At 52.0% G+C, this 12,204-nt stretch overlaps 1 protein-coding gene across 1 annotated transcript; it reads right to left on the bottom strand.

Moving 5' to 3' along the window:
• Window positions 1–1,683: 1,683 nt before the first annotated feature.
• On the bottom strand, window positions 1,684–6,976 carry APOD (apolipoprotein D). The gene is made up of 5 exons (XM_054282872.1): window positions 6,854–6,976; window positions 5,799–5,952; window positions 5,427–5,548; window positions 3,624–3,712; window positions 1,684–2,445 (listed from the first exon to the last, which is right to left on the bottom strand). Exons 2-5 carry the CDS (start codon window positions 5,919–5,921, stop codon window positions 2,210–2,212), a joined length of 570 nt encoding a protein of 189 aa, XP_054138847.1. The 5' UTR covers window positions 5,922–5,952; window positions 6,854–6,976; the 3' UTR covers window positions 1,684–2,209.
• Window positions 6,977–12,204: the final 5,228 nt, after the last annotated feature.

Here is a 12,204-nt window from a genome sequence, read left to right as displayed (position 1 = left end):
AGTTGGTACTACTGAGAAGAGCCTGGCTCCATCTTGTTGGCATCTCCCGTTCAGATCCACACCTCCTTTGATGAGGACACACGGACACAGAGGCCTGGCGTGTGCACAGTCCGGTGTGTGCTGCCCTGGAGGTGTCTGCACACCCACGGAGCTCTTGGGGCTGTTTGGGGCTGGTGCCTGCTTGGCACTCCCACCCACACCCGAGGGTCTGGCACGTGCAGGGTGTCCCACGCGTGCTGTTGTGCTGGGGACACGAGCTGGCAGTGGCAGGGCAGGCTGCAGCTGGGCTGTAGTGTCCCCAAGCTCTCTGTGCTGCCATGCAGAGGTGCCCCCAGCACACCGTGTTTGCCAGGGCTGCCCGGGTTTGTCACGGTGTCTGTGGCACAGCAAAGGAGCCAGCGTGGTCCCCAGAGGGCCCAGGCATGGCAGGGGTTTGTCTGTGAGTGAAACATTCCCATTTCTCAGCCACACTGGAGATCCCAGTTCCCAGCCAGATCCAGTGCTGGGCAGTGCTTGCCCTGCCCATGGGGCTGCAGGGTCCCACCCCTGGGGCTCAGTGCCTGCACAGCCACCGTGCCATGGGCTTGCATCACACACAATGAGGGCTACGGCAGCACCATCCATGTGAGAAGGAAAATAGGAACCTGACAAAGCAGTGATGAAATTATTACACCCAGAATCTGACATACTTGGGAACAACTGGGCAGTTGTTTGTATCCTGGCACATCCATCATCCTTATAGCCTGAAAAATTGGGTGGAGTGTTTAATTCTGTGCCACAGGAACTGTGGCATTAGGATTTGGAAGTTTAAAGGGATAATGACTTCAACATAGCAGTTGTTTCTGGTCCCTCCCATCCTGGCCTCCTCTGACTGGTAAAGATTAGTGACATACTGGCTTCCTGCTCCTGTAGCTCTCCCAGGGCAAGAAAGTGCTCTGCAGCACACCCACACCACCAGGGTCCCACCAAAGTAAGTGTAGAATGCTTCCTGCAGATTTACAGCATTCAACATCCATGTCATTATTTCTTCATGTCAGTAAAAGCAGCAGGAGATGGAGGTCACTGTCAGCCAAAGCCACAACACAAATTTGCTGACAGGACTCAGGCAATGAGGAGTGCCCATACATCCGACCCTGGAGAGCTGGAGAACAAACCATTTCCCTTCAGCACTGGCTGTCGTATTCACTGCAGCCCCAGAGGAGGAGCAGGCCCCACACACTGAGCCCCCGAGCCTGCTGGCAAAAGCTGTGCAGCTGGGAGGGTACAAAAGGCCTGAAGCAGGTATTTTTATTTCATTTTTAATGAGTTGCATGAGTGCTATCCAAGCAGAGCTGTCGTGGTGCCTGCTGAGCCCCTGCCAGGGCAGATGCAGCACCAGCGGCACTGGCACATGCAGCAGCAGTGCAGGATGTCAGGCACAGCCTCCTGTCTCCTGCTGTTCAGGGAAAAGCCTCTGGAAGACAGAACAAGGGAGCAGCCCCATTCTCTTTATGTCTGCTTACACATACAGTCAGAGCTGGCCCCTTGGACCAGCCTCATTAGAGGCAAGAGGAGGACACATAGACATTGGGGATGGAGTGATGCTGAATCCCTGGAAATTTTTAGATTTAAAAGATAAAGGGCAAGATCTGATTTCTGGCAAGGAGGTCTGCTGACTTCAAATACCTACAGCCCTGCATTGGAAAACTCTCAAGACCCCCAGCCTCAGGACTGTTCCCAGGCTGCAGGACTGACCCACCATGTCTGGATGTTGCTATGCTAAGGCAGTGCCCACAGTGTAGCTCAGACACTGCAGATTCCTGGCAGGCCCAGAGGCATCAAGACAAAATTTGGAAATGAACATGGGGCTGTGTGATGAACAATTTTTCCTCAGGACTAATATTTGCACATCACATCTCAAACCCTTTCCCATCCCCATACTGGAGAACTCACAGCAGCAGCAGAGTTTCAGGTCTGCACTGCAGGGCTTCTCTCTTTTACCCATTAGCACTGACTCAGTTATGCTACAAAAGTCAGAGAAAGACAAAAAGAGGGGGAAGAGCAATACAGGGAATGGCAGCAAGGAGTACATCTGGGCTGGCACACTACTGTTAGCAAAGAGGAAACTAATGTTATTAAAATTCTCAGGTACACAGAGAAATTCTAATGGATAATAAAGCAAGCAACAAAGTTTGTCTCTGTCTGGTGCCGTGTCACTGCATGCCAGGAGTTACATCTCAGCAGGGCAGTTGGCCTGGTCAGTGGGGATCATTTTATCGGTGTCGATCTTGTAGGACTGGAGAACTCCCTTCAGGTTCTCCACGGTTTCTGGGTGCATGTCAGGAGCTCTTGACAGAATCCAGGCGTAGTCCATGTGGAAGAGCCAGAGGATGTTGGTGCAGGAGTAAACCAGGGAGTAATTTTCATAGTCAGTGGAGATGACCCAGTAAGGGGCAGCAGGCATGACTAGGAGAGAGGAGGGCACTGTGTGTGATCACCGTGTGTAACCAGCTCTGGGCAGCTCTGCTGCACGCCAGCCACAGCTCCTGGGACTGCTCCCACTTTGGCTGCTGCACACTCATGGTCAGTACAGGCAGCTATAATTTATAAAAGCCTACCAGGACTCCTTGTTCTGCCCAGAAGAACTTGGGAAAGACACAAAGCCCTGACTGTGAAGGTCTTTCAGGAAAGCTAACGCTATGACCTGAACAGCTCTCCTGGGCTGAAGAAAGCCAGCCCAGCCTCACCAGTGTGGGGGTGCTGGCTGCCAGGAAGGAGCTGTAGTGCTGGGAGCTGACACTGGTGACAGGAGGAGCACAATCCACCACCCACTGCCATGGGGAACCCTGCCTTGGGAGCCAGCTGAGCCCAGAGCTGCTCTCTGGGGCTCACACCCAGTGAAGGTGGCTGGGGCTGCACCTGCTGCAGGTGAAATGGCTGTGGTGGTGCTGTAGCAGGGCAGAATTCAGTCTGGCTGTGCTCATGGGACAATGAGTGCCTTTCCAACTACCCCTCCCCCCATCTCTCCAAATAACCCCTCTGCAAAAGAGAGCTATGAAACTGCCAAAGAAAAGGTGGCAGGAGCAGAATAAAACAGGATCCAAGGGGACACTGCAGCTCACTTTCCAGCGTTGCTGCAGACAGAGGAAAGCGCTGGGCAATGTGGCACAGCACCTCAGCATGCCCCTGTGGAGTGTTAGAGTGACAAGGGAAGGAACAAGCTAACAAAACCATATTATTAATGGTTATTAAAAGCCACTTGTACGTAGAGGCAGCGTGGGCAAGTAGCTGTACCATAGTGTGCAGAGAAACACTATTCTTGGCTCCTGCGGCACTGTGGGGCTGCCTCCCCCACCTCCCCATCTCCATCTGTGGAATGACCTGGAGGGACAGCAAGGCTGCTGATCTCTCTGCTCTGAGACCTGGTGAAGAGTTCTCCACCAGGGAGGGGCCTGTTGCTGTAAATGGCATATCAGTGCCACCAAACCACTGCCTGCTGGCCACAACGTCTATTTCAGCCCTTTGCTGCTGTGCTGAAGCCACACGGGGAGCTCCACCCGCCCCAGTGCCACAGGACAACGGCCAGGGCACAGCCCTGCCCTGGGCACCACCAGGAGCCCTCCCAGCACACCAGTTTCACTTACACCAGTTAAAGCGCACGCCCAGCTTGGCCGGCTGCTTCACATCCATGTGCATGAGCTCTCCTTCAGCTTCATTGATTCTGCCATTGGCACTGAGGGGACAATGACAAAGGGGAGAAAAAGTCAGGAAAGTGGGAGATCCCTTTTTTTCACTTCCACTAAATCATCCCTCCTGACACAACTGCCTGCCGAAAGGTGGCTGAAATAGGTACTGGTAAACCCCTGCAGCCCTGAGGATGTTTTCAGCAGCACTCGGGGCACAGCAGGTCCCGGGCCAGGCGCAGCTGGGTAGATGATCACTCAGGTTAAACCATCCCAGCATCCCTGGCAGCTGGATGTCCTTTGGTTACAGGGTGAAAATGACAGAGGGGAAGGAGAGCAAGGCTGCTCTGCACTGGGTGGGAGGAATGCAGCATGGGAGGATCCCATCCATGATCTTGGATGAGCCAGGGAGCAGCTTAGCTCCTGGTAGTTGTGGAAGGCATGTGTTCACTTCTGTTTAATCACCTGTGCTTTTTTTCCAGGTCACTGCACATTCCTCCTCAGACAAATTACCTGTACCTGTGTGGTGAGCCAGGGTTTCTTTGGCTGTTCATTCAGAGCACTGCCCTGCTGGCAGCAAGCCCTAAGACTGGAGCTGCCCATCTCATAACAGCATTTTTGCACCGATGCCTCAAGACCTGGATGCTGCCTATCAGGCAGGAAAGTTTCATGTTTCCCAGTAAAACAGGAACAGCCAAGGAGGCAGAAGTGAAAGCTGCCAGCAGCAGAAGTCAAGGGCCTGATGCTGGAGCCATGCACACCCAAAATATCCCTGATATTTCAGAGTCCTGAGCTGCTGCAGCAGTGGCAGCCATGACTGGATGGATCTCACACAGATTAATGCAGGCACAAATGAATGTCCAGCTGTTTGCCAGGCACAGCCCGAGCAGTGGAGCTGCTGAGACAGTGCTGGGCACTCTGAATAGCTCTGCCCCAGACACAAGGGATGTGTTCCTGTGCTGCTGCTATTGTGAGCCAGAACACAGTGCCCATGCCATGCCAGGAGCACAGGGAACAGCGCTGCACTTGCTGCCTCCCATCCATTCAGCCCCTCATAGCAGCAGCCCACAACAGCACAGGCTGGTGATGGGAACAGATTCATTAACACCTGCATCTGTCCGTGTAAAAATCCAGGAGGACTCAGGATAATTGCAAACTATCCTAATTACCTAAAAAAGGGAAAAACATTCACTTCACCACTGATTTAAACTGACAATGATTTCCAATCCCCTTGCACAGCAGTTACTATTTGTGCAAGGTAAATACTCCAGAAACAAATATTTAAGTAAACACTACTCATGTTCTTCACCTTCCCTGCCCCTTTTCCTTTACTTTTTACTCTGGAGCAGAGAGGAGCACAAGGCACAGGCACTTCTGAGTATGCAGGGCCACAAGGTGGTAGCTGCCATCCCATAATCAGCCCCATGATTCCCCCAGAACAGGACCCAGGGCATCCAGCTTCTCAGCCATCTCTGGGGCTGACAAGCCTGTCAGAGGGGAGATTCAGGCTATTTTATGCTGAGGTCATCATGTACATTTGATCTATTTTCTTGTCACTCACCTTGACAATGAGACAGAGACCTGATGATCCTCAGGTGACCGGCAGGAACCAGAAGTCCATAACTCTCAGAAAGTGCTGCCTCCCCCAGCACCCTCAGCCCCAGCCACAGGAAATTTAGAGAAAAATGAACACAGAAGACAGCAAGAGAGGTGACAGCAGTGCCACTGCCACAGTGAGGACATGGCCCAAACACAAACACTTACAGCATCTCCTTGTTGATCACCTTGAACTTCCCATTCTCCTTCAATGAGTAATTTGCCTGGATGCAGCTTCCTTTCTCAAAAGTTGAGGGCAGCTTCTCTATCTCGTACCATTTCCCCAGATACTGACAGGAGAAAGTTTAAAGAGATGTTAAAAACATGAGTGAGCTGGGGCAGAGCAGCCTGTTTTTGTCCCTCAGTGGTTGGGACTGGGGTGAGCAGAGCTGCAGACCCACACTGGCACAAGGTGTGACCAGAGCTGCCACCACCCCTGCACCCAGGCAACTGCTGTCAGCCCCATGCCCACTTAGCTTAACTAGCTACACCCAGTGAGCTAGTTAACTAGAAAACTTTTTTCTAGAAAACTTTTCACACCTTGTTGATATCAAAGTCTTCTTGAACAGATGGATCTGGGCACGGTCCCATGTGAAACATCTGGCCTTTCCCAACGCTGAAGAGGCTGAGCAGGACCGAGAGCCGCACTGCCGTGCCCAGCATGGCTGCACTGGGATGCAGGTGGGAAATGCACCTGGGCAGAGGGAAAACAGCTGAGCTGGAGCCTCCCTGGAGCAGAGCTTTGTGAAACGCAGCACGAGGGATAGGACATGCAGCAGGGCCCCTCAGGGGCGCAGCAAGGAGGAAGGAATCATTAGAAGAGTGCCAAAGAAACCCCAAGCCCAAAACAGCCCTAAGCCCTGCCTGTGCTCAGGCTGTGCCCAGAAGCTCCAGGAAAAGCCAGGCAATGCCTGGTGAGAACACTCCTACTTATCACCCACATCTGACACCTGGCAAGGTGCAGGGGTGATAAACATCCAAGAACCCACAGGAGCATCACTGTTTGTCCAAAACTGAGGCAAGGGGAAATGCAGGATGTTTGCTTTAAAATGGTGGAGCACAAGGGACATACTCCTGAGCCAGCAGAGAGCTGGGGCCCTGGGACATGGATGTGAGCTCTGTACACCTGCATGGCAGGAGGGACATCCCCCAGTAAGCCAGGACTGCCTGACACTGCAACAGGGTGGGAGAGCTGCCTCTGGAGGAGTCTTTGTATGCCAGGATATACACAGCACTGCAAGGTGTGGAAGTTGGTACAGATTCAAATCAGCACCAAATACAACAGGAACAGACCCCCAAAAGCATGGGGTGAGGAGGGAAAGGACAGGTTTTCCTGGGTACAAGCAGAGCAGAAGCTGTGCTGCTTGTACCCAAACAGTTGCTGGAGCCAGGATGCCGCCCACAAGCTTTGGGCTCTGCTTAGGGCAGGATGGCATGCACAGACCCTGCAGCACTGGGCTGCTCTGCTTCCCTGGCTGGAAACTCCTGCACAGGAGCAGCAGTAACATTTTCCCCAGCTTCAGAAGAAAAGCCCAGTCTGCCTCCAGCTGCAGGCACAGACCGTTCCCAATTTGAATCTCCCAATTCAGACATACCTTGGTGGGCGAGGTGCAGTGATGCTCCGCAGAGGACCAGGGCAGCAAGGAACACCTCTGTGGTGAGCTCTCTGCTTCTCTTTATAAGTGTGCTGGGATCATCATTATTCAGCTCTGGCACAAGCCACTCCCTGGTCCTCGACGTGTTTAGGTTTTTGGCAGGCCAGTCAGCTGCCTGGGATCTGCAGCTGGTACGAAGCTGGAGATGGGCTGCAACTTGGCTGCTCACCCAGGCAAACAAAGGCACCCCACATGTCTGGGTACTGCCTGCAGCTGCAGAGCTCTCTGCCTTGCAGCCACTCACTAAAGCTCAGGCCTGGGTGCAAGTGGCAGGGGAAGGAGAGAAATGCCACAGCCTTTGAGAGGGGCTGGGGACAGCAGCAGCTCCCACCCAGTGCCCTCTGGTCCAGCAGCAGCCATGGCCATGCTCCAAGTGGGGACATGCAGCCTCCTCTGCCTCCTACTTGAGCCCTGGAGATCCTCCAGGCCACTGCAATGTCCTTGTCCCCATCACAGTCCCTTGCTGTGAGTAAATGAGGAGCATGAAGCAGTGGGATGCATCACAGGTTTCTCTGAGGAGCTGTAAGACCTTTCAGCAGTTTTCTTCTAGACTTTTAAATCTTATTACAAGGAAACATATGGTGCAATTAATTCCCTGCTGACCTGGCACTTTTTCCAACAGGTGCCCAGCAAATGCCTTTGACAGCAGAGCAGCCATCTGTGAAGGCAGCCAGTCCCAAGAGTTATACAAGAGTTGAGTAATTGACAGGAAGCTCTCTGTGTTTAATTACATTTTTATCTAATCTCTGATGAGACTTTCTCTCTCCAGATGTGTTTTTACATGCTGCCCTGCATGCCTTACTCACACACACACACGAGCTCCTGACTGCTCAAATGCCACTCCAGGAGCCACAGACAGCTCAGTCCTGTCCCCTTCTGGGGCTGTGCAGCCGAGATGTGCCCTGAAACAGCACAGCCAAGGTGTGTCCTAGCTCCTCAACAACCACCAGAGCTGTGCCTGGCTCACCCAGCACAGAGCCAGCAGCAGCACCTGGGGGTGAATGGCCCAGGGGAGCACATGGTCCATGGTCTGCCACAGCACCTGGCCATAACTGGGCTGGCACTGCCACTTTGGCTCCTGGCACTCCACAGCCAGAGTCACACCAGGGCATCAAGGTGCTCACCCAGCCATACTCCATGGTGTTGTCATCTTCTTGCAGGGGTTCCATACTGTTGTCTCCTTATCTCAAAAAGCTTCATACCTCCTTGGTGTTTCTTGTGGGCAGCTCCTCAGAGCACTCTTTCTTCTTCACAAAGCAGCAACTGACTCCAGTTCCCTGCTCAACCAGCCACCCCACTCTTTTATAGCACTCTCGTTCTCGTTGGTCACGGCTGTGGCCTGGTAAAGTCAGGCCTGTTCCTAATCTTTGATAATTGGCCCAGCTGCAACTCCTTAGTGGTAAGATTACTTTCTACACTATCTTTATTTTCTTATATTCTATCCCCCTACACCATGGAACTCCTGCTGCAGGAGTGTGCAGGAGTTGGCCATGGCCAGGATGCTGACAAGTCAGGAGCCAGCAGGAGCTGACACTCCTTGAGACCAGAGCCCGATCCATGTCCCACCTGTCATTTGCCCACAGCAGGAGCCTGCTCTGAGCCACTCCAGAGCAAGGGCTCGGGGAAAGCATAACCTTAAAATTGCACCTAATTGTGGGGTGGGATCTCAGTCATCCCCACCTGGTAAGCAGTTTGTGCCCTGGAGCAGAGGAGGGGCCACACATCAAAGGGCAGGAAGCTGGAGCAGGGGAGGGAGGACAAGAAGGAGGAAAGCTGTGGAGAAACCAGGGCAAGGAGGGGGGCCACCAGACATGCTCGGAATGTTCATGCAAGAATGAAACCTCCCCACATTTCTGGGCAATGAGGCAGCTGCAGGGCAGGCTGCAGGGCTGGGGCACAGTGGGGTCCCACGGGGCTGCAGGAGGATGAGGCAGCAGGGCAGGGGGGCTGGGTAGCAGTGGGTGCAGAGCACACACGGGCTGAGGTGGCATGAGCCACATGGCACGTCCAGGGGTGACAGCATTTACAGACAGACTGCACTGGCTGGGATATTCTCGCACTGCCAATCGTCCCTTTCAGAGACAAAGCTCATCTGGCTCCAGTGAGAGGATGCAATGGCACTGAATGCTGCCAGCAAAGAAAACCCCCTTGTTAAAACAAGCTAGAAGTGCAGAGAAAGTTCAGCCAGCAGAGGGTTAGGACAGGGCAGTGCCACCCCACCTGTGACATTCTACCTGCAGCAGACCTGGCTTAGTGCAGGAGTGAGATTGTCCTGCTGCACCTCCCAGAAACAGAGCAGCTTCAGCCAGGCAGGCCTGGTGGGGACCTGGCTCCCAGGGAGAGGCTGTCCTGCCACACTGGGTCTCCAGCTGGGATTTCAGCAGCTTGAGAACCAGGATAACCTGGGAGTGCTGAGGGTCCCACCATGGAGACAACATTGTTTGCGTGGACAGCTCTTCCTTTTTGCCACTACCTTTCATGGTGCCTTCCATTTTGTTTTTATTCCTTTTCTCCAGGAAATGGGGCTTTGTGCTGGCCAACAAGTTGCAACACGTATATAGAAAAAAAATCAACAAGTAGGAGACAAGACAGAGTAAAGAAAAGCAGGTGGGAATTTTCCTCTGTTTCTAGGAGTGGCAAAAGGTGCTTTGAAATTCTGTTTATGCAGAATGGTGTAAAATTTTTAATTACACTTACGACAGCAAAGGAAGTAAACAGACTCTGGATGCATGAGCTGGCCTCTGGGATATGGGAACTTGATCCCATGCAAGTGCACAAAAGATGTGGTGATTAATTTATATACAATTAGTGAGTAGCTCTCCACCTTGGAAGGCATCCAATTATGTATTCAAACACAAGAAACCAAAGAGAGAGAATTTAGGCACTTAGAAAACAAAAAAGGGTGTTATTATTTAAGGGACAGCCCCTATCATGCAGGACCAGCAGTGTTTCTGGCTGTGCTGAGGAAGGCTCCTCAGCCTGACTGGCATGGCTGCCAAGGTCTGAATCCCTGCAGAGAGAGAAGCCAGAGGGATATTTACCCTTCAGAAAGTGGAAAAAACAAAACAGAGAGAAGGAAAACAAGGCCTCTGTATGCAGAAATACATTGCAGATCTGGACCAGTGACAAAGCTTTGGCCCAGTGCCATCTCACCCCTGTGGATGTGCACACCATAAAAACAGGAGTATAAGCAGTGCCTGTAATCCTGGGGGTTTGCTACATTCCAGTGTCCCACATGAAGGGCTGCCTGATGCTGCTAAAAAAGGTTTTAAAAGTTTCGTTGATGCATTTACTGCTGTGTTCTCACAGCAGACCCTGGGTACAGGCAGAGCAGGCATTCAGCCAGGTTTGTTCTCACAGAGGGGAGGGAGGAGCGCGCAGCCTAAGGGGGCAGAGGACATCTCCAAAGGATGTAGGAGCAGATCCATGGGCATTTACCAGACTCCTGTGGGCTCTGTCTGGGAATGCCCACTCAGATTTGAGCACTGTGGGCACTGCAGGGCCCTGGCTGTGTGACTCAGCTCATCCTCTGTGCCCCACTGAGCCCAGCCCAGAGAGCACCCCAGCTGCCCTGCCCCGCATCCCCTTCTCAGAGGAGACCTCCCACAGTCCCCACTGGATTCATTATGCTTTTTTTCTCAACCAGAAACATACTGTAAATGATCTAAAAAATGTCATTAAGCATGTTTAGAGAGCTTTTTCTGCAAATGAACTTTCTATTCTCATGGAGGAAGCACAGTGATTGGTTCACAGCATCACCAGCTCTGTCCAAGAGATGCCCAAGTTAGGCTATTTAAAGCCCACAGCTCTATTTTCTGAGGCTAAGCCACATTTCAGCCCTTAGCCCAGGCATGCTTTAATGCAGTTACACAATTATATTTTCTATGACCTATATAGAACCTACATCTTCCTCACGACACAGATTTATAGCGAGTGGGTAATCACAGCTCTGCTCATGGAAAGAGAGAACAGCCCCTATTATGTTAAGGAATGCAATTAAGAAATCTTTCTGCAGATTATGCTGTCCTGCAGCCAAGCAGGAAGCCCTTTGGCAGGGTTTGGGCTCTCCTGTTGCCAGAGCACTTGGGAGCCTGCTTCAAGTCAGCAACTTGCATTCCTGGGCACCAGGAGCCCAGGAATCACACAGGGAGTTCAGGGCTGGCCTCAGACTCTCAGATATCCCTCACTCTTAGGCCTTAAGGCTGTTTTATGTATGTTTTATATGTGCACCAGGAAGATCCAAGGGCAGCATTTTGCCCTTGAAGGACTTCTTGACCAGCCAGCCCAGCATTTCCATCCCATATCTCTGAGTGCCCCCAGTCTCACACCACAGGTCAGAGGAGAATTTTAAAAATATCCTTTCTGAAAGAGCAAGTCTCATCCCTCCACACAGGCTGAGAGCACAAAGACACTGGCATATGTGTTTGGCTTTGCCTGTGAATAGCTGCATTGAGGCCACCGAGCCCAAGCACACACCGCTTGCATTGAAACACAGGCCTAAGTGTTTGCTAGACTGGAATTTACATTGTACAGAAAATAAATAACATAAATTCAGTGGTCAGTGCTCTGACTTTGGTGCAAGGCATGGTTACAGTATGAAATGGCACAAAGATGCCATTCATGGTGAGTTTCATTCAAACCAGTTGGGAGATCTTAGGAATGATTACTTTAGACAATATTTAAAATGCTTCTATCTGTGCTGCAGCCCAGGAATATTAGTCAGGTGTGTATTTCAGTGAAAAGAGATCTGACTTGAGGACATGCATGCATTTTCCACATGCCACACCTTGCATTCCCTGATATAATTATTCTTGAGAGAAGGTTGTTACCCATGGACTAGAACAAAAGCTTCTTGTACCAGGACAGATGTACAGAAGTGTAGCAACTTCCTTGAGAGGCAACAGATCAACCTGGGACTGATTTTGATTCTGTAAGTGCCCATGCACAGACAGAGCTGGCAGCCAGCTCCTGGCTTGTGCCTGCAGGAGGGAAAGCTGCCTGAAGCAGGAGCTGGGGGCTTCCTGCTCCTCTCAGTGCCTGTTAGTGCTGCAGGAAGGGAGCAGCCACCCCCTGCAGGTGTCCCCAAGGCCTGGGGGAACCAGGCAAGCCATGTGTGCTTTAGGGCTACGAAAGTGGCAGTGGTGCAAAAAGAAGGTCCAGATATGCTCTTGGACTACAGAGTCTTAGGGACTTGCTTGTTGATAAAGGTACAGCAAAATAACATGTGCAGGGAGGGGAGGAGGTTGTGACTTAGTGTGTGGGCCAAGAGTATATGGGAAAGATGGGGAGGG

This window comes from Melozone crissalis, unplaced genomic scaffold (genome assembly GCF_028551555.1).
Source record: "Melozone crissalis strain CALT ecotype California unplaced genomic scaffold, PUWL_Pcris_2 ptg000034l_1, whole genome shotgun sequence".
In the NCBI taxonomy this organism is placed as follows: domain Eukaryota; kingdom Metazoa; phylum Chordata; class Aves; order Passeriformes; family Passerellidae; genus Melozone; species Melozone crissalis.
This window is presented reverse-complemented; position numbering and strand designations above follow the sequence as displayed.